General features: G+C 42.4%; 1 protein-coding gene across 5 annotated transcripts in view; it reads right to left on the minus strand.

The window, feature by feature from the left end:
- EFR3A (EFR3 homolog A) overlaps positions 1 to 16,075 on the minus strand; it is a 96,184-nt gene extending 80,109 nt beyond the window's left edge. For 2 of the 5 annotated variants that reach the window (XM_024129340.2, XM_055091145.1), the window contains exon 1: positions 15,845 to 16,075. In XM_024129340.2, coding sequence (XP_023985108.1) covers positions 15,845 to 15,854 — 10 coding nt within the window. In that variant the 5' untranslated portion in view covers positions 15,855 to 16,075. Of the gene's footprint in view, positions 1 to 12,168; positions 12,306 to 14,838; positions 14,863 to 14,929; positions 14,946 to 15,844 lie in introns of those variants that run through there. The other 3 variants (XM_028500380.1, XM_055091146.1, XM_007106423.4) reach the window with 3 other exon arrangements.
- Between the last annotated feature and the right edge of the window lie 6,848 nt (positions 16,076 to 22,923).

Here is a 22,923-nt window from a genome sequence, read left to right on the forward strand (position 1 = left end):
GGTCATGGAAGCAACCTAAATGCCCATCGACAGACGAATGGATAAAGAAGATGTGGTACCTATACACAATGGAATATTACTCAGCCATAAAAAGGAAAGAAATTGGGTCATTTGTAGAGACTTGGATGCATCTAGAGACTGTCATACAGAGTGAAGTAAGTCAGAAAGAGAAAAACAAATATTGTATATTAATGCATATATGTGGAACCTAGACAAATGGTACAGATGAACCGGTGTGCAGGGCAGAAATTGAGACACAGAAGTAGAGAAAGAAATGTATGGACCCCAAGGGGGGAAAGCGGCAGGGAGGCAGGGGTGGTGGTGGGATGAATTGGGCGATTGGGATTGACATGTATACACTGATGTGTATAAAATGGATGACTAATAAGAAGAAAATAATAATAAAAAAATAAATAAAGTTCAAACCTTGACTCACAATAAAAGCCTTCTATTTCTCCTCAGAAGCTGTCTGACTGTGACATTTCCAATTTGTGAAAGTTTAAAAAAAAAAAAAAAACTGACATTTTCCAAATGCCTTTGAAAAGGCTGTGAAGTTTATATAAGGCAAAGTTAACAAAGAAAGAATATGACTATAAGACATTTTATTGTATGTCAGAAATATATTGAGAATATAATGGAATATAATGGAAAAGGTTATTAAAATAGTATCCACGATTAGACAAATTATACGACGGTTCATTCAGAGCATACCTAGAAAAACCCAAATCACTTATTTTACAAAATGTATATGATAAATTTAATAGTTTATTTTAGCTACACACACACACATTTATTTAAAGATTTAAAAAGTGAAGTCAGTTACACTTTACCAAGATAAAGATCTCCCCAATTTATTTACACTTCATTGTTAGGCTGGTTTTGGAGATGAACCTGGGCACAGTCTCTACCTTTTCAGCCTTACTTCCCAGATAAAAACTGTGAATATTCACAGCTCTTAAATCAAGCCCCAAAGCTATTCATCCGCATGCACCTGCTCACACCATTCTATCTGTATAGAATACCTTGTCTTCATAAAAAGTACTACAGATAAGATGCACTCAGCAGTAAGATAACACACGTTCCAGTTACAAAAGGCTCCTGGAATTGAAATCTATTGTCAATTATAAAATAGTAGGTTCAACAATTTCAAACATAACTCATAACATTGAGTTGGTAAAGAAAGTATGAGACAAAAGGCACTTTAAAAGGAATTTGCAACAAACTACTGAAACAGGACAAAGAGCTGAAAGTGAAGCATAATTCTTTACCTGGAAAACCAAGGTAATGGGTTAACAATCAAGACAGTGGGAGGGTTCTGAATTCTGAGGCTCAAGAACATTAATCTGTGATAACAAAGTTGTCCTTTTACTAGTCAAGAATACTTGGACGATTAGAGAAGTTAAAAGAAGCTAACTTTTTAAAGCAATGGACAAACGTTGCAGGTTGAACTGTGTTCCCACAAAAAAAGATATGTTGAAGTCCTAACCCCAGTACCTGTGAATGTGACCTTATTTGGAAACAGAGTTTTTGCACATGGAATCAAATTAAAAGAAGGTCATCCTGGATTAGGGTGGGCCCTTAATCCAAAGACTGGTACCCTTATAAAGAGAAAGGTAAGACAAGTGGATAAGAGAAAGAGGAGACACACAGGGAAGAAGGCCACATTGAAGACAGGAAGAGATTAGATTCAAGCTGCCACAAACCAAGGAGCTCTAAGGCTTGCCAGCAGCCACCAGAGCTAGAAGAGGCAAGGAAGGATCCTTCCCTAGAAACTTATGGGGGAGCATGGCCCTGCCCACACCTTATTTCAGACTTCTAGGTTCCGGAACTGTGAGAATATTCTGTTGTCTTAAGCCACTTGGCTTATGGTACCTTGTATATGGCAGCTTTGAAAAACTAACACAAGGAAGATTTCATATAACATGTAGACCAGTAAATTCTGTATTTGCTAGATATTAAGATATGTACCATTCCTGAAATCAACTCAAATGCCAAAATGACTTTAAGTCAGCCTTCAGAGAATTTAGTAGCATACCAAATAACTGAGCCATGAAAAGAAAGAATTTTTGTTCAATTCTACCAATTTTCTTCTAGCGCTAGATATAGTTCACCGTAAGTTTAAGTAAATGAATATTTGGTTTTAGTAAAAGAAAAAGTTACTATGCCATCAGTTTACATCAAAGTTTAATAAATAAGCATGGTTTAGAAAATGGAAATATTGTAAGTGAAAAAATCTGTTTCACTTTCATGTCTCACATAGCTATTATGAGTTGAACTGTATCCCCCTCAAAATTCATATGCTGAAGTCCTAACTCCCAGGGCATTAGAATGTGACCTTATTTAGAGATAAGGTTTTGCAGAGGCTATTAAGTGAGGATGAAGTCATTAGAGTGGGCCCTAATCCAATATATCTGGTTTCCTTATAAAAGGGGAAAATTAAGAGACAGACGTGTATACAGGGAGGACTCCAGATGAACATGAAATTGGCCATCTACCAGCCAGAGCGAAAGATCTGGAACACACCCTCCCCTCACGGCCCTCAGAAGGAACCAACTCTGCCACCACCTTGATTTCAGACTTCTGACCTCCAAAACTGTGAGCCAATAAATTCGTTGCTCAAGTCACTCAGTTTGCGGTATCTTATTACAGCAGCCCTAGTAAACTAATACAACAGCAAACACTAAATGCAAGTTCCCTGCGGCACAAATTCTGGTTTCATGGATATAATGCAAAATATAGTAGAAAACCAGAAGACCTACCCCAGGAATACTCTGTGCTTATCTATTCCTTATCTGCCAGTCTGATTCTTTCAGAATGCATTCAGCCAATATTTGAGCATCTACTATATTCCAGATTTATCTTCCTTAATGCTCATAACTGTATGAGGTAGGTATCAACATCTCTAGGTTACAAATAGGAAATCAGAAAGATAAAAGTAATCTGTCCAAGGTCACACAACTAGAAGTGGTGGATCCCCTTAAGAGCCTGTGCTCTTAACAGTTTCTATACTGTACTGCCTTCCTGAGATGGCTTTTTTTTTTTTTTAAATAAGCTGAACTGTTTAATATGGAGAGTAGAGCAACACAGTCAAAATATTTCACGGCTGCCCAAAGATTATACTCTTGTTACCAAGCTCTCCATCAAGTCAGATGGTACAGAAAGGAGAAGTGACACCCTGCCTGAGAACCTGTCATATTACAAAACTTGCCACTTCTAGAAAGTGTCTTTTCTTCTTGTAGGTTACTCTGAGCTCTAAAATATCCCTAAGAATACAAGAACATCATGAAAGGAAAAATGAGACGCTTTGGTTAGGCTATTAGATTGCCCCCACAAAAAGTTACTGGTGAATTCCCAGCACACCTGACAACAAACAAGAGCTGTATGGAGCTCAGCCACTGAAAAAAGGGGGAGAGAACCTCATTACTTTACAAAATCACAGCCAAATGACAACCTCTGTTTAGAATGTCTTAAAGCTTCCCTATCCACTGTGCACTGTTTCAGCTTGTAACAACGAAATACTCCCAAAACTAACAAGGAAAATAATAGAAGCATTTATATGTAAACTTTCACAAAACTCTAGCAGCAAATCCATACTTAAAGCAAGTTTCAGTTTTGAAGCTGCAACCAATTTTTACTTTGTAGAAATAAGGTGGGAATCCTTCGCTTTATTATAATTTGGGCATGCAGAGGTAAAAGTCCAGTTAATTCTCCCCTCTACAAATTAAAACACTCATTTTGGGATTATGGTAATCTGGTACTGGATGATTTCAGATTTTTAAATTTAAAAATATACTGTGTAAGTTTTAAAATCCAGAGGAAAAAATATCTAATTTATAATAAAGAGGTTAAAAAGAACTAGAATTTCAAAATCTTGTCACTCAGTATCTTTAATTTTAGCACATCTCCTAACACCGTGCAATTTATCGAATTGTGAGTCCTACTGAATCAAAATCTGGGGGAAAGGAAAGGTTGGGCATCTAGGATTTCACATTTATAATCACTGCTCAGGTAATTTGTACAGTTTTTATTTTACATAAAAATCAAGTCTTTGCATATACTTAATACAGGTATGCAAATTATATATCTCAATACAGCTCTTTTAAAAAATCAATTATTTCCATCAGTATACTTACTGTGACCTTAGTAAGTATTTGTAATACTAAGGTCACAGTTTAAAACCCTACTGCTACCCTACTGGCCACAATGAAAACCTGGATATTGAAAAAAGATAAAGGTGGGGTTTTCTGCAGATTTTTAAGTTCTTAAAAACGAAAACAAAAACAAAAACACACCAACACATCCAAATCCAATTTCTGCTCTTGAACGAGCTAAGGCACTGTAGTCAGGAAAATAAACCCTTAAATCAAAAGATACTAACTTGTCACCATTGCAAACATAAAGAATCCACCATAGACAATGACTAGGATCTTTCTCAGTGAACCAGATGTTTGAGTTATTTTTAATTAAAAATTCTCAATATTTCAAAAGTAGGATATGAATTATTTCAGGCAAAATTCAAAACAGCATTAAAATTCCCCAACGACTTAAATTTTAACAAATTCTTATTTCCTTATTAGTCACAGAGTAACAAAAGGGTTAAATCTGGGGTGTTTGTAACTTCTGAAATTATTTTCAGAACAAATACATTCAATATACCAACGGCATTGATTCTTCTTACGGATTTCACAACACCCACGGTATCTATGCTGTTAAGTTGAAGATTTTCATTTGAATTGAGATGATTACATTTCCTGATTAAACAGTAAAGGGAAAGACAGGGAACACTCTCATTATGTATCTGAACAGAATATATATTTAATTTCTCCATCCAAAGTTTGAAGATAGGAAAATATAACACAGGACTTGCTGAGTGGGTCTAGCTAAGTACAAAGTTTAATTTAAAAAACATTAAGCTACTAATTTAAACCTTCGAGGTTCAGTGCTTGACACAGTCTCCCCAAAACTTCCAGCTAAAGCATAAAGACTCTAAACATTTTGTATTCACTTGGGTAACACAATGTCAAAAGCCTAAGACTTCTTTAAATTAGGTATTCTTTTAAATTATTATACACATTATGGTCACAGCATGCACAACTGACTTTTAGGTTAATCAAAACTCTTAAGAAGGCAATCTAATCTTCTCTAATATCTTTTTTAATGAATCATAAACCAAAATCTGATGCTACCCGAAGATTTCAATGTATTACTATATCTTCCTCAAGTTCAAAGGTAAGACATAACAACGAATGCATGGAAGACATAAAAAACACGTCAACTTTCTGTGGCATTTATACACAAAGGGAGAACCTGGAAATCTATACACACTTGTAGTATTCATGTTATTACTACAACTACAAAAAGAAACTATTCACTCTTGAAAATTAAAATGGAACAAGAGAAAATCATCTCACTTTTGTGTAAATACTCAGATTCTTTAGCAAGGTTGAATACAGTGAAATTTTAGATTTAAAAAATTAAGAATGGTGGAATCAACTGCCATTCCAGCAAAAGCTCTGCAGCCAAACCACGCTTAATTGTTACTCACCTCTCCCTAATGTTCTTGAAACCACTGGATAGAAAGCTTTTAAAATTGTTCAGCCCTTAACCAGCATGTTGCTGTACCCTATCAGGGCAGGCAGCAAAAAGAGCAGCAATATTTCTTTGCTGCTGAAAAGAGAACAGAGGCTGTTTACTCCATGTCACTGAGTAAATACGCAGAAAGTAATGGACAGGGAAGGGAAAAAAGAGGAGTATCAGCTGGGGGGGTAGAATGTGGTGCTCAACACTCAAAGAGCTAGCTGACGCTCTCAGGCGACAGCTCCAGTCTCTAAATGCCCCCTCAGCTCTTTGTCTGAAGTAAAGCAGTTCCTCAGCAAGTTTACATAAGCATCGTATCTGCCACGAGCAAATCACTCAGTTCTTCCCCAAATACACGTAACAGTGAGACTCAAAGAAGACAGCATGGGATGATAAGTTACTAATAGTAGTTACTAATACTAATAGTTACTATATGAAAGTTTTAGATTACATATGTGGAGCTTCCCTAATTTCTACCTGAAAATTGCACAATTTAGCTTGTTTACCCAGGAATTATAGAAGAGTTTATATCCTCTCAACCAAGTATAATTTGACAATCTCTCCCCTCAGCTAGGAAGCAGTGACAAGTTAATGACATAAGTACAGGACAGTACATACCACAATTAAGACATACAATCATCTTTGAGGTTTTAAAGTAAGTTTTTTTCCTAACACTTCATAAATTATCATTGTCAAAGCCTCACATCAAACAGTAAGAGACTGCCCAGCTTCTTTTCCTGCTACACTGAAACGCTTCCAGTGCTCTATAAATAAATGGGCCGGCGTGAGTCTTACCTAGTTCTTGTCGTGCAAGCATTTGTTTTAACAATGCTCCACCTGCCTCTGCCGAGTCCATCCTTAAATGAACATGTTCCTCGAGGATCTGCCTCAGCACCCTTACTCTCTTTACAACCTAGCCTTTAGGAATTTCATCCACTGTTATTCCTACAAATGTACCCTGAAAGTCCTGTAAGGCACCACACACTTATCATACCCTAAGATGGACTCACCTGCCATCTCAAGTCTCCCAAACAGCTCATTCTCCAAAAAGTCCCTGTATCATTCCAGAGCAGTTCACCCAAATGACCAAGCCTGAAATCTGGGAGTGAGTCCTGACTCCTCTCTCTCCCTCAGTCCCTCATCCAGTTAATCCTATGAATTGCACTTTCTCAACAATATTCAGATTTGTACACTGCAAGCCGTCCCACTACTATCATCCAAGTCCAAAAGCCCACCACTCAGACTACTGTATTCTAATAACCTCTAACTGCTCTCCCTCCAACCTCCCTCATGTGTTTCCATAGCAACCTCTGTGTCGCCTCTAGTAATTTGAGGCACTCTACAAATATACACTGAATGTGTACCATGAGCCACCTGCTGTATCAAAAACTATACATACGTTGGCAAAGAAAACAGGCACTAGGTGCTTGTAATTAGTCTGGTGAGGAAGATAAGTGTCTGGTCAGCACTTGTCTTCCCTACCACATTAAGCTTCACGAGAGCAGAGAAGATGTCCGGGGTGATGCCCATGTGTCTAGTATGAGGTACTGCTGTGTCCTCAGTGCCTGTAATAGCTGGCACATACTAGGCGTTGATAAGTCTGTGTTGCTTAAAAGACAAAATTACCAAATACATATATGGCCTTAAAGTCGTCACGCTCCCCAGCACCAACGACTCACTCCCGCCAGCTGCTGGTTACCTCCACCTGCGTGACTCAACTTAAACATCTTCCCCAAACCCGCCCTCTCACCTCTGGTAACTACTCAGGCTGAGGACGGCATCTTCCACTCACCTTTCCCTTGCAGTCTCTCTGTGAACCCCACAGCACTTTCTCAGGGGGCTTGCATTTCCTTCTTTGTGTGACAGCCATCTACACAAGGTTCTATAAACTGGATAAGCTTTTTAAGCTAGGGACTGCTTTACTCATCTCCATATTCCCCACCTATCGCTGCCTTGCACACGTAGGCACTAAAATAATCTGCTGAGTGAATCAATCCCTAAGAGAAATCCAACAGGAAAGTAAGAAAGACTGAAAGAGAACGTTTGTGACTCCAAGAGTATACAGACGGTGCCTATGACTGAAACGACCACAAAGAGAGACAAGACAGCTCCATTCCTAGAGGTCGTTAGAGCAAAAGCAGGTGAGACACCGTCAGCTAAATGGCTCTGGTCTTGCCTCTAGGCTCCTAAGCTTTTCATTCTAAAATATCTTACGTTCCCATCAGAAGGCATATTCTAATGTCTAAGACCATAAATTTCAAACTGTTTAAAAAGGAGCCAACGTTATTTACCCCCTGAAACTGGATGCGGAATCTTACCATAAGACAGATTAAAAACAGAGCTGGCCCATATGAAGCTGCGCCAGGTAGAGAGGCCTACCTGCTCAGTCTCTTCAGCACGCTCTCCACACAACACTCCCTATGATATTTCCACGGAAGACATTCTGAAAACTTAGGTCTAGCAGTAGCTCAGACTTCCCTTGTGCCACCCTCCAACACGGATCAAGAACAACACGTAATGCTCAGGAACTCCCAATGAGAATCCCGTGGCAGGGGATGGAGCTTTAGTAAAGGTAATACAAATAGAACTGACCTGGGGCAGTTTCTTCCCTCAGTCTCCTGGACCTGAGCTGTTCCATTTCGTAAACACGGCGCAGTAAGACAAACCTGGGGCAGCTTCCCAAAGCTGTCCCATCCTTGGAAGACCAAGTGATGAAGCAGGATGGAACCAAGGGAAAAGGTAGCACGGAGTAGACAAATTATTTAAGTCTGTTTCTGATCTGGGCTGTGAACTGAAAAAGAAACTGGACCCCTGAAGTTCACATAGTCCAGCCACCTAAGAGAATGGGAAAACCCCATGGGGACTTAGACCCAAAATTCTAGCTATTACACATCTGCCTGGACTACCCTCCTCTGTAGATGCCCTTCTGGAACCAGCTGCAGCAAAGGGTAACAATCCAAGAAGCAATTCTAATTCTGATTCTAATCACATGTTCATAAAGTATTTCTACCTCTAAAGCACAATTACATAAATTCTACTGCATCTAAATCTCCCTGAGAAGTATTATCATTTTCCATTTAATGGATCAAATAGTTAATAAAAATACTTATAACTAAGTTCAAAAAACAATTTATGTCAGATGTCATAAACGGACCACTCCTTTCGACTTCCAGGCCAGTCCTTTAGCCTGGCCAGTACCTTCTGCCATTTACCAGGCCCCAGGAATTGACCACAGCAAACTTGAACATCTTATATTTCATTTTCCCTGCCCAGCGGGAGTGAGATCCATTTAAAGTTAAGTGCAACCACAGCCCAGAGAACTTTGTAGCAATTTGCCAAGACAGCTGTTCAAAAAGCCAATTAAATAGTAGGGGTGTGAAGAACACTTAGAATCATCCAGAAATGTACTGGATACAGTACAGCAGAAATACCCTGGAGTTCAGGTAATGAACTCACCAACTAAGAATAAAACCAAAAATAATGGCACTGAGGAGAATGAAAGTCCTCTTGAAGACTGCAGAGCAAAAGGTTTAATGCCCATTTTTTAGAATATGGCAAACCTGATGCAGAGGTACAATGACAAAAACCTGAGTAGTGATGCCTTCTTTAATAAAAATTAGAATCATGCTATCTAATAATACCTAAAGTTAGCAAGCAGTAAATAAATATGCCAAAGGGAGATATGACAGCCTATACAGAAAGAGGAAAATTAATAGTAGCTCCTGCTTGATTTCGAGCATATGTGAAAGCAGGCTCATTTCAAGAGTGGAATAAACCTGGCAAATACAAACGATGAAAGAATTTTGACAGGTTTGACATATTAATCATAGAAGGAATTGCCACCATTCATTTTGTGATCATACTTCCCTAGAATTGTGTTCATTCTACAATACACAATCATTCAGGGAAACAAAACAAAACAAAAAAAAGCCTACCAACTCCCAATAAACCAAACCCAAAGTGACTCATCTCAACCTTTCAGGTTTTCACAACTGAAACCACCACTTAATAAATCAGAAATGATTTCTTCTTCCTTTCAGAATAAAACACCAATGGTAAGCATTTGCTATCACCTGACAGCAATAGCAACCAGGCAGTAAATGCACTGTTTTCCTAAGCCATATATATACATACACACACAATCAACACTACCTGATCAGTTACCCAAAATTCTTTTCTATGGGCTAAAGGAAGAACCAGTTCAGGGCAATATTTTATTACATTTAGGTTCTGGAAAGAATTATGAAAATGTTGAAAAAATTATGCTAAAGTTGTAAAAAAAAAAAAAAAAAAAACTTAAGCACCTCTTTCTGATTGTGGAATATATGCTAACTGTAGAAACTCTGGAAGACACAAATTATAGAAAAGAAAATAAAAACAGTTCATAATCCCAGTGCTTTCATAAGTATTTTAAATGGCTGCATGATATTTTGTTGCAAGGATGTTCTATATTCAATTTGCACCACTTCCCCATTATTGAATATTAAAGTTTCTGGGTTTTTACTATTTTACAAATATTACGGTGACAGACACCTCAGTGCAGACAACCTAGTGCAGTTTATGTTTTTAATCAGTTCTTAAGGATTCCCAAAAGTGAAATTACTGGGTCAATGAGTAAAAGCATTATCAGAGCACTTGATAAAATATTGCCAAATTACTTTCCAAGAATTGTATCAATTTAAACTTCTGCCTTTTCTACTGCACCTCACCACCACCTTTGCCTATTACTGTTAAAAAGTCTTCGGCAATGCGGTAAACCAAAAATGATGTCAGCTTTTAATTAGCATTTCTTTATTAGTAAAATTGAACCATCTCCCCCCAAATCTCTATCAATCATTTGTACTTAGACTTTGACAAGCATAGGTGTGTGCTTTAACCACAGAGGGTTGGTGGTATTTTGCTTTCCGATTTGTATAAATACTGCAAATATTGATGTCTTATATTTGATGTTAACTTGGAATCCTTCTTCAAATCTTTAGCCACAGATTTTTATAATACTTCTCTACCATACCTTTCCATCCCCCATAAAGGTAGTATGAAGTATGTAGTTGTGAATACCCACCCAGTATTCAGATGACCTGGGGTCATTCCATACCTAAGTTGAGCTATATAATAGGTAAGATGTGGCTTTCTCCTAAGAACTAGTGCCTTCACTCGACTTCGGGGAAAAAAGGGCCTCTGCTTCCCAAAACACAGTTTTCTTTCCTTTTAGAGAGAGAGGTATGTGTGGGTCGGGGAGGGGACAATACTGAAAATCACATCCTAGAAAACCGGAGAAAGATGGTGGCAGCTGTTCTTCTTTGAAGTTGCCCACCCCAAATCACCCGAAGTGGGAGTCCAGGCAGATGGAGTTTCCCGAGAAAGCGGGGCTTCCTCCACCCACCTGCCCCTCTACTCAGGTGGTATAGCTCTGGGAGGTGCTTAGAACTGTACCAAACTCCTGAGATGGAAGTGAGGTAATGGGGGGCAGGGGGGACCTTCTCACTCTAGCTCCCCAAAGAAGCTGGACAAGGTCAGGCAAGACCCCACCCTGACCCAACAGATCACTGCTGACTGGATCAGGCCTGTAGTCTGCTTGGACCTCCAGGTTGAGAAGGTAATCTCTGGGGAGCAGATTGTAGGGACCCTGGATGGGAAAGCAGGCCAGGCTGTGGCCACAGCTTGGTCTATAACATTTAATATTTAGACCAGTGGTTCTCAACCCAGGGACAATCCCCCCACCGCCCCGCACCAGGGGCATTTGGCAATGTCTGAAGACATTTTTGTTTGTCACAGCTTTAGGGGACAGGGAGGATTACTACTAGCTTCTAGTGGGTAGAGGCCAGAGAAGCTGCTAAATATCCTACAATGCACAGGAAAGCCCTAGACCTCCCAAACAAAAAATGATCCAGTCCAAGACACCGAGAGCAAAAATTGAGAAACCGGAATTTAGACTATGATTTGCGGGCCTCCATTTGTATTCTTGTCTCAGGTCTTGCAAATATTTCAGGCAGGTCTGCTAAGAATCTAATCATAAACTATAAAACTTTTTATAACACTGTTTTTTTATGGGAAAAAAGTTGTTTCAGCTTATAGTATCCAAAGAATAACTTATCTGACTCCAGTTAGAATTCATTCTTTCATTCAACATTTACCAAGCACCTATTATGTGATCAGGCATAGAGCTAAGCAAAAGTGACAGTGTTAAAGGAAACTGATAGGATCTGAGGACGGCAAATTCATACTCCTGTCCGGCTCAGTGCAGTGTGAAAAAAGAACCGGGACTGTGAAGCCACACCTATCCACTTCCAATCCCAGCTCCACCACTTACTGTCATTAGGCATATTACTTTACTTCCCTGAACCAATCTCTTCATTTCTATAATTGGTCCAAGAGGACCTTCCTCAATGTCGGAGACAACTAAGTAAGATCATTCCTGTAAAGCACCAAGTATATTGCCTCGTACACGATCAATATCCAACAATCAATTTCTATTACTAAGAGCAAATTTTAAGTTTTTAAGCAACCACTAAGTTTGAAGCGCGCACATGCCTACAAGATAGCCACTGACTGTGACTGTGACTGTGACAGCTGGGACACGAGTTTAGTCACCTTAATTGCACAGCATCTCACATCCTTCAAATTCTGGCTCCTCTCTCCTTCTCCAGCCTCATCTCCCATGACCTACATCATCTTTAATGCAGCCCCGTGTCGCCACGAGTGGGGACAGATTGAAAGATGAGATCTGGTAGTAACCAAAACACGTCAGGCCAAAGGTCGCTGTGAGAAAGAAAACCCTTCAGCTATAACTCTGGCAGCGTACGTAGGTGCTGGATGGGAGAGGGAGAAAAGGGGGTGAGGGGCAGGGAGGGAGAGAGAACGATCAAACACAAAAGGTTCACAAGCCAGTAACAGGTCAAGTTTACTTGTCTTGTGTTTCTAAATGAAAACACTTTCACCAGCATTCATCCCTCACTTCACAATTCACCTATATTCTGCACTTATTACATAAGAATGAATTGAAAAATAAGTCAAATATAATCAACCTCGTCAATGAAAAAATCCACACACAGATGGACCACATTACCACAGCCTAACAAATGCGGCCGGATATCAATGCCAACATCTAAATGAGAAAAGAAAGCATTACCCACAAATAATTACTGAAAGTATAGTTTAACAGCAAAGAATGGTTAATAGTTGCAGTTTCCCTCAGCCAATATACAATGTTTTCATATATAATAAAAGGGCACATTTTATTGGACCTGCTTTGAGACAAGCTATCTGTCAGCTAACGAGTCCCTTTCATATAAGTATTTTACTAAAAAGTTTACGTCTATACCTATATAACCAAGCATCTACCTAGCACACCACTGGAATCCCCGGCAATCTTCGCTCAGATTCCTGTGACAAGACAGAAGCAAAGGCAAAAATGTTAAATATTCTTTTAAGCTCACATGTCTGATGTAACTTTTGGCCAAGCTCACTTTTGCCTTAGTGTTAACTCCAGAGAAAATTTTTTAAAAAGATAAACTATTATCAACTCAGCTATGGAAAAATAAACATTATCTATGCTCAGTGTGATTATGGATAGGAACCCTAACCCAAACCCTAATCCCAGGTCTGTGTTCCAGTCCTGGTTCTACTCCACCTGTGACCTTAGCCGAGTTACTGAAACTCACTGAGTCTCAGTCTCCTGATATGCAAAATCAAATAAAACGATTGGATTGAGAAGATTTAACGTTTCTTCCACTCAAATTCTGATACAGAGTTTGGAAAATCTTCACAATCAAAATGTTTCTGAATGATCCTTTGGGTGTAGGAGGATGAAATGAAGGCCTTTAGAGAAATGATGTGACAAATTACAGGTTCGTAGATTTGAAAAGATCGTTTAGTGAAACAGTCTTGAAATCTGTGCTCAGTGATTATTGCAAACTACTGCCTGAAAATACACGGTGACATGACCACAGGACTGTTCCTGTGTCGCAGCACCTTCCTGTCACACATCCTTCCAGGTAGCTGTTTTCTGAAAAAGAGTCTAGGATCTCCTAAATAAGTCCACTGAAGTGACTATTAACATTCATGAGATATGCCATCGTTCAGCCTTCAGGGGTGTACTATGCTCCACTGGATTCCACTCACCAATTCCAGTTTCAATGACTGAGGGTATCAATATTCCAAATAAGCAACAAAATGGCAAGAGTAGAATAATTCTGTGACTTGGAATAAGGGTCACTCTCAGAATTATAGAGTCTGAAAAGACCCTAGTGATCATCTCCAACACTTTCATTTTACAGAAAAGCATTCCATTTATTTCACTAAACGCTTAAGGGTTAACTGGCTGAGCATGTACATGAGCCTCCTAACTCATTTGACATTAGAAAGAAAAAAAGCTTCGCTTACTGGGGGGGCGGGGGGGGTGTTCCTTCCTAAAAAATCCCTAAAGAAAATAATAATTTTGCTGGAAATTACTTATTCTACATGCAGAATTTCTGAGAAGTACTAATATCCATACACTATCACAGCTATTTTGGTGGTTCTGGTCACAAAAGAAGAGAAAAAGGCAATTATGAACACAACTGACTTCACACGTGTACCACCAATCGGTACCACACTTTTAAGCAATCACAGAAACTGTACCCTAATAAATATTAACAGCAATGATAGATAAATATTTCACTTGCCCTCCAGTCAGGTCACGGATACTGTAATCCTAACTATGCAAAGTACACCGTGGCTCATCCTTGTGTCATTCTGCATTGTAAATCACACAATTAAGGGGGAAAAAAGTCCTCTATCCACTCTATGGGGCTAAATAACCTTAGAACATAACTAACAAACTCTAATTGCCATTTTACCAATAAAGTCCACTTGAAGCCTTAACTTTCAAGAAAGGTGTTCCTCCCCCACCCCCTTTGCTTTCTAAGAAAGTAAAAGATTAGCACAGTGCTAATTCACTTGTTAACGTGAATATAAATTTAGAAACAATAACCTGACAATTAATACTGATGATGATATTCCTCCAGTCTAGAAGAATAAAATTAAAATATAAACTGCTGACATACGTACGGGATACAAAAATCCAAGAACATCAAGTTTAGGACACACAGGACTGGGTTAAGAGAACAAAACCCACCTTACCCATACATATATAATAAGTTATTAGTAATCTTTACATCAAGATTGTTTAAAAATTTGTAACAGCGTTACATAAACCTTCCTAGTATCAGGAAATAATTCCTCTTTACCCACCACTGGACAAAACATGCAATTGAGGCTGACCTGGAAATCCAATGTCCCATGTGTCTACAAAAATAAGGACAATTAGGAAAAGTTATGAATTCTAAGAAACATAAACTAATTGGAAACATACCGACAAGTGTTTCAAGATTCTACAGCATGAAACGCTTGCAAGAGCCCTCCTTGAAAAGAATCTCAAATCAATCATCATCATGCTTGCCCTACGTCCAAAATCAGGAGCTTCCCTAGTCTGCACATATCCAGATAGGTCACCGGGTTTAAAGTCACATGGTGATTCTCTGGGTCGTTTTAAAATTTGTCGTTGGTAGTGTTATAGTACCCTGTTTGTCCAAAACGCCTCCACTATCCAGCAATTTTCAAACTTCAGGGTCCCTCGGTAACACGTAGGACACGCAGATTCCAGGGCCCAAGCTCCAGAATCTTATTCAACATGTCTAGGGAGGAGCCCTACACCTGCATTTTCAATCAGCTGCCAGTTGGATCTGAAGCTGGTGGGTCCAACAAGTTCCCCAAAGAGCACCTGCTTCAACCCCCGGGACGTGTCACAGAGAAAAGTCAGGGCTGCTGGGACTTCGGGCGCCGCGGGGAAGGGCTCTGGGCCAGGCCGGAGCGTCCCACCAGGAGATGCCTGGTCCTCGAGCAAGTGAGGAGGCAATGGCGATGGGAACGGAGCTATTTTCAGCATTTCCATAAAATGCCATTTAGCTCTGCTGGAGAAAGAGCTGGACTTCCAAGTAGCACAGGTCAAGCTTACTAGCAGCTCTGCCACTTACTAGCCGTGCGTCCTTAGCGCTCGGACCTCGGTTTCCCCGTCTGTGCAACGGGCTCCCACGCCACCCCACCGGGGAAGCCTAAGCCCAAACGAAACTAACTCGGCCGGTCGCCGGCACTTCCTGGCTCTCCCCGGCCCGGCCCGCCTGCCCCGCTGCCCCGCCGCCCCGCCGGACGGCGACACCGGAGTGCGCGCCCAGCGGGCCGCCGCCTCCCAACACTTCCCGCCCGGTCCGACCCTCAGCCGGCCACTCACGAGTAGGCATGGTGACCCCGAGCCGCGCTAGCCGCCGGGCCGAGGCTCAGCGGGGCCTCGCCAGGCGCGCCGACGGCACCATGACGGGCCGGGGCCGGGCCGGGGAGACCGGGACGAGGCGAAGGGCGAAGGGCGAAGGGCGAAGGGCGAAGGGCGAAGGGTGGAGGGCGCCGACGCGGACGCCGCGGCTCACGCAAAGGAAGCTGGCAACACGGGCCGCCGCCAGCCCAGCTCCGCGCCGGACGACACTCGAGCGTCCGCACGCCCTGACGTCAGCACGTCTCCGACGTCTAGGCCCCGCCTCCACAGGGAGGTCGCGCTCCCGGCTGGGAGGGGCTGCTTGCTGGGGCTTGGGCAAGGTGGAGAGGACAGGGCCGCACGTAGGGCGACTTCGGGCTTCGTTTTATTGTCAAACCCTCCTGATTTGAGTCATATTCATTTTCATGAACCATTATGCGAGGTGCATTAGCAATATTTGTTTCTTGCAACTGCACCCGTTTATGAGGTTGTGAGGCTACGCGTGATGGCCTTGAGTGCATCTAGTACCCGTAGGCTTTTTCTTTTATAAGCTCTTGAACTTGCAGTGTGTTCTGTATTCTCTGAAAACGTGATTTATTTGAGACGCACGGAGGTCATCCGGGCGACGGCTGCGCTTGTTCTGAGAGGACAGCAAATGTAATTTCCTCTTGCTCTGCTGGTGACTTTCAGAGGGATTTCACGCCTCAGCAGTCAGTTTCCTCCAGAGAGGGCCGTTCTGTCCACTTGACTGAGTCACTCTCGTTGACTCTCTGAATGTAATTGATAATTGATGTATCTAATAGTCACCAACCTAAGCGAATACTTGGACCCCAGCCTTCAGCAACTCACATATGCTTAGTCCCTGTGGGCTGTGGACAGCCAGTATGGAGAAATCAAGGAAGCCACAGAGGTCTCAACCGGTGTTTCTCAAAGTGGCTCAAGATCCTCTTGTGCCTGAATCACCTGGGAACCTGTTAAAAATCAGATTCCTGCCTTCCTAGCTAAACCCCGATGGATCACATTTGAGGGTGATTCAAATACCTATTTAAGTTTGAGATCCTTTGTCCTAGTGCCAACATTCTGGTTAAGAAATGACGTTGTGCGGTACTGAAAGGAGAAGAAAAAGAAGGTGAAGATAAGAGGGGGGAGGGCTTGAGGGGAACTAGTCTTGAGGTGGACTCATAAGAAAGCAGAATTTGAATTAGCAAAGACCTGGAGAGCTCTTAAAGAGGCTGGGGGAGGGTGGAGGGCAGTTGAGAGTGAGTCAGGGAAGTGTGTACAAATGGTATGTTGGAGGCTGTCTCTTGCTTAAGGGTATAAGGGGCAGATTACCAAATACTTGGTTTTCTTTCAATGCATTGTTGCATATTTTTATCATCTATAACATCTTTCCTGCTCCCAGTTTTCTTCCCCAGACTTTCACGACATCTTGATTTGCCTCTCTTGTAGCACTTTCCCCACTGAATCCTAATTAAACTGTCATACGTGCTTGTGTTCTACCACTGGGCTGTACACATTTCAGAAAATGACAGAAACCATATTCTGTTCATATTTCTGTATTCCTGCCTGGCACACAGTAGGGGGACTAGAGCATGTTAATTTAATAACTATGTAAATAAAATACATATTTATTCACTGGATGTAAAAACAAAACAGAACAGGTACAATGAAACTAGTTAATGAACAACTTTGCATGCAAGCTTGGAATATGTCCTTTAAGAAACCACTCTAGGTTCTTTATAAGGACAGTAGCGTTGAATTATCAGCAACAGGGTTCTATGGAGCCGACAGCATGACAGAAAAACCATGGGGGGAAGACCTCGATTTTGATACAGAAGGGAGAGTTAGGTGCATAGTATTGGTGGCTGTGGAAAAGGAAAGGGCTGAATCTTACTTCAGAAGAAGACTCCCTGGGATTTGCTGGCTGCTGACTCGGGAGCAAAAGCGAGGCATCTGTTAGTTACGTAACTCCCAAGTTTACGGAATAAGGAAACGGACGTGCTGGAAGAGCAGTAGGCAACTTGGCAAGGAAAGCTGCTTTAGGGAGGAGGTGTGAAGAGAGGGTGTGAGTCTCTCTTTTACGTATTAGGCTTGAGATGACATCCAAGGGAAACATCCGGGAGTATAGATCTGAAGGCAGCTGACAGAGGGATCTCAAGGAGAGAGACCTGGGAGTCTTTGGCCCTGGGACAAAAGCTGAAGGCAAGAGTCAGAGAAAGCCTGCTGAGGGAGGGTGTGGGGCCAAAATGACCGAGATAGAGGAGATCCAGAGGGCACGGTGCCCAGGAAGGCAAAGGAGGATACGATGCCGAATGACAGACATCTCTGCTAACATTGTTCAAAAAAGATGCAAATCCCAGAGGCCCTGAGATAGCTTGGCCCATAATGGGTTTGGTTTTTTCATTGTGTTGTTATTGTTTTTTTAATCCCCTTGGCCTTTTGGTTTTGTATAGTTGCCGGAAATAAAATCAGCATCCAAAGATCCTGAGGAAGGAAGGAAGGACAAAGTCAGGAATAATAATATCCTGATGCTTGGCTCACATATACCACACCTAAGTGTTTTCCTAGTTAGTACACGTAGGTTTTTGGTAACACAGTTACCGTACAGACCCCCTTTCCCTGTCAAATCCTCTGGATCAAGTTCTGCCTCTGTATCACCCCTCCCCCCACCCCCAATTTCTAGATGGCTGATTCTGCCACCACCTTCTTAGTACTTAGGCTAAGAGTGTTTGCCTCTCCTGGACCTCTTTTGAATACCCTTCCCATCCCCTCTGTACCAGTGCTCCTCTCTTAAAGCCCGATTTGAACTGGAAGGCATTGGGCTTTATCCATCTCCGTGTTTGCACACTTCCCAGGTCTCGTTCCTACACACTGTGTAGGGCCAACACCAAGATGAGCCACTAGATAGATTCCTCTTCCAGAAAGGATGCCTGCCTGATAATATCAGTTAAGATGATGTTAGAAAGATCATTATCAACATCCTATCAGAGTGTTTGCTTTTAGCCCAAATTGCCCAAAATAGCTCTGCTTCATGTTTAGTCCAGTATTTGTTCCAATTTCTAAATCAAGCACTGAGACGATTCACTTTTAATTAGCATGCATTTTCGTGTTCAAAGGTATATATATATATATTTTTTTTTTTTTTTTTTTTTTTTTTTTAAACTACTGCCTGAAAATACACGGTGACATGACCACAGGACTGTTCCTGTGTCGCAGCACCTTCCTGTCACACATCCTTCCAGGTAGCTGTTTTCTGAAAAAGAGTCTAGGATCTCCTAAATAAGTCCACTGAAGTGACTATTAACATTCATGAGATATGCCATCGTTCAGCCTTCAGGGGTGTACTATGCTCCACTGGATTCCACTTACCAATTCCAGTTTCAATGACTGAGGGTATCAATATTCCAAATAAGCAACAAAATGGCAAGAGTAGAATAATTCTGTGACTTGGAATAAGGGTCACTCTCAGAATTATAGAGTCTGAAAAGACCCTAGTGATCATCTCCAACACTTTCATTTTACAGAAAAGCATTCCATTTATTTCACTAAACGCTTAAGGGTTAACTGGCTGAGCATGTACATGAGCCTCCTAACTCATTTGACATTAGAAAGAAAAAAAGCTTCGCTTACTGGGGGGGCGGGGGGGGTGTTCCTTCCTAAAAAATCCCTAAAGAAAATAATAATTTTGCTGGAAATTACTTATTCTACATGCAGAATTTCTGAGAAGTACTAATATCCATACACTATCACAGCTATTTTGGTGGTTCTGGTCACAAAAGAAGAGAAAAAGGCAATTATGAACACAACTGACTTCACACGTGTACCACCAATCGGTACCACACTTTTAAGCAATCACAGAAACTGTACCCTAATAAATATTAACAGCAATGATAGATAAATATTTCACTTGCCCTCCAGTCAGGTCACAGATACTGTAATCCTAACTATGCAAAGTACACCATGGCTCATCCTTGTGTCATTCTGCATTGTAAATCACACAATTAAGGGGGAAAAAAGTCCTCTATCCACTCTATGGGGCTAAATAACCTTAGAACATAACTAACAAACTCTAATTGCCATTTTACCAATAAAGTCCACTTGAAGCCTTAACTTTCAAGAAAGGTGTTCCTCCCCCACCCCCTTTGCTTTCTAAGAAAGTAAAAGATTAGCACAGTGCTAATTCACTTGTTAACGTGAATATAAATTTAGAAACAATAACCTGACAATTAATACTGATGATGATATTCCTCCAGTCTAGAAGAATAAAATTAAAATATAAACTGCTGACATACGTACGGGATACAAAAATCCAAGAACATCAAGTTTAGGACACACAGGACTGGGTTAAGAGAACAAAACCCACCTTACCCATACATATATAATAAGTTATTAGTAATCTTTACATCAAGATTGTTTAAAAATTTGTAACAGCGTTACATAAACCTTCCTAGTATCAGGAAATAATTCCTCTTTACCCACCACTGGACAAAACATGCAATTGAGGCTGACCTGGAAATCCAATGTCCCATGTGTCTACAAAAATAAGGACAATTAGGAAAAGTTATGAATTCTAAGAAACATAAACTAATTGGAAACATACCGACAAGTGTTTCAAGATTCTACAGCATGAAACGCTTGCAAGAGCCCTCCTTGAAAAGAATCTCAAATCAATCATCATCATGCTTGCCCTACGTCCAAAATCAGGAGCTTCCCTAGTCTGCACATATCCAGATAGGTCACCGGGTTTAAAGTCACATGGTGATTCTCTGGGTCGTTTTAAAATTTGTCGTTGGTAGTGTTATAGTACCCTGTTTGTCCAAAACGCCTCCACTATCCAGCAATTTTCAAACTTCAGGGTCCCTCGGTAACACGTAGGACACGCAGATTCCAGGGCCCAAGCTCCAGAATCTTATTCAACATGTCTAGGGAGGAGCCCTACACCTGCATTTTCAATCAGCTGCCAGTTGGATCTGAAGCTGGTGGGTCCAACAAGTTCCCCAAAGAGCACCTGCTTCAACCCCCGGGACGTGTCACAGAGAAAAGTCAGGGCTGCTGGGACTTCGGGCGCCGCGGGGAAGGGCTCTGGGCCAGGCCGGAGCGTCCCACCAGGAGATGCCTGGTCCTCGAGCAAGTGAGGAGGCAATGGCGATGGGAACGGAGCTATTTTCAGCATTTCCATAAAATGCCATTTAGCTCTGCTGGAGAAAGAGCTGGACTTCCAAGTAGCACAGGTCAAGCTTACTAGCAGCTCTGCCACTTACTAGCCGTGCGTCCTTAGCGCTCGGACCTCGGTTTCCCCGTCTGTGCAACGGGCTCCCACGCCACCCCACCGGGGAAGCCTAAGCCCAAACGAAACTAACTCGGCCGGTCGCCGGCACTTCCTGGCTCTCCCCGGCCCGGCCCGCCTGCCCCGCTGCCCCGCCGCCCCGCCGGACGGCGACACCGGAGTGCGCGCCCAGCGGGCCGCCGCCTCCCAACACTTCCCGCCCGGTCCGACCCTCAGCCGGCCACTCACGAGTAGGCATGGTGACCCCGAGCCGCGCTAGCCGCCGGGCCGAGGCTCAGCGGGGCCTCGCCAGGCGCGCCGACGGCACCATGACGGGCCGGGGCCGGGCCGGGGAGACCGGGACGAGGCGAAGGGCGAAGGGCGAAGGGCGAAGGGCGAAGGGCGAAGGGTGGAGGGCGCCGACGCGGACGCCGCGGCTCACGCAAAGGAAGCTGGCAACACGGGCCGCCGCCAGCCCAGCTCCGCGCCGGACGACACTTGAGCGTCCGCACGCCCTGACGTCAGCACGTCTCCGACGTCTAGGCCCCGCCTCCACAGGGAGGCCGCGCTCCCGGCTGGGAGGGGCTGCTTGCTGGGGCTTGGGCAAGGTGGAGAGGACAGGGCCGCACGTAGGGCGACTTCGGGCTTCGTTTTATTGTCAAACCCTCCTGATTTGAGTCATATTCATTTTCATGAACCATTATGCGAGGTGCATTAGCAATATTTGTTTCTTGCAACTGCACCCGTTTATGAGGTTGTGAGGCTACGCGTGATGGCCTTGAGTGCATCTAGTACCCGTAGGCTTTTTCTTTTATAAGCTCTTGAACTTGCAGTGTGTTCTGTATTCTCTGAAAACGTGATTTATTTGAGACGCACGGAGGTCATCCGGGCGACGGCTGCGCTTGTTCTGAGAGGACAGCAAATGTAATTTCCTCTTGCTCTGCTGGTGACTTTCAGAGGGATTTCACGCCTCAGCAGTCAGTTTCCTCCAGAGAGGGCCGTTCTGTCCACTTGACTGAGTCACTCTCGTTGACTCTCTGAATGTAATTGATAATTGATGTATCTAATAGTCACCAACCTAAGCGAATACTTGGACCCCAGCCTTCAGCAACTCACATATGCTTAGTCCCTGTGGGCTGTGGACAGCCAGTATGGAGAAATCAAGGAAGCCACAGAGGTCTCAACCGGTGTTTCTCAAAGTGGCTCAAGATCCTCTTGTGCCTGAATCACCTGGGAACCTGTTAAAAATCAGATTCCTGCCTTCCTAGCTAAACCCCGATGGATCACATTTGAGGGTGATTCAAATACCTATTTAAGTTTGAGATCCTTTGTCCTAGTGCCAACATTCTGGTTAAGAAATGACGTTGTGCGGTACTGAAAGGAGAAGAAAAAGAAGGTGAAGATAAGAGGGGGGAGGGCTTGAGGGGAACTAGTCTTGAGGTGGACTCATAAGAAAGCAGAATTTGAATTAGCAAAGACCTGGAGAGCTCTTAAAGAGGCTGGGGGAGGGTGGAGGGCAGTTGAGAGTGAGTCAGGGAAGTGTGTACAAATGGTATGTTGGAGGCTGTCTCTTGCTTAAGGGTATAAGGGGCAGATTACCAAATACTTGGTTTTCTTTCAATGCATTGTTGCATATTTTTATCATCTATAACATCTTTCCTGCTCCCAGTTTTCTTCCCCAGACTTTCACGACATCTTGATTTGCCTCTCTTGTAGCACTTTCCCCACTGAATCCTAATTAAACTGTCATACGTGCTTGTGTTCTACCACTGCGCTGTACACATTTCAGAAAATG

Source organism: Physeter macrocephalus, chromosome 15, assembly GCF_002837175.3.
Source record: "Physeter macrocephalus isolate SW-GA chromosome 15, ASM283717v5, whole genome shotgun sequence".
Taxonomy (NCBI): Eukaryota; Metazoa; Chordata; class Mammalia; order Artiodactyla; family Physeteridae; genus Physeter; species Physeter macrocephalus.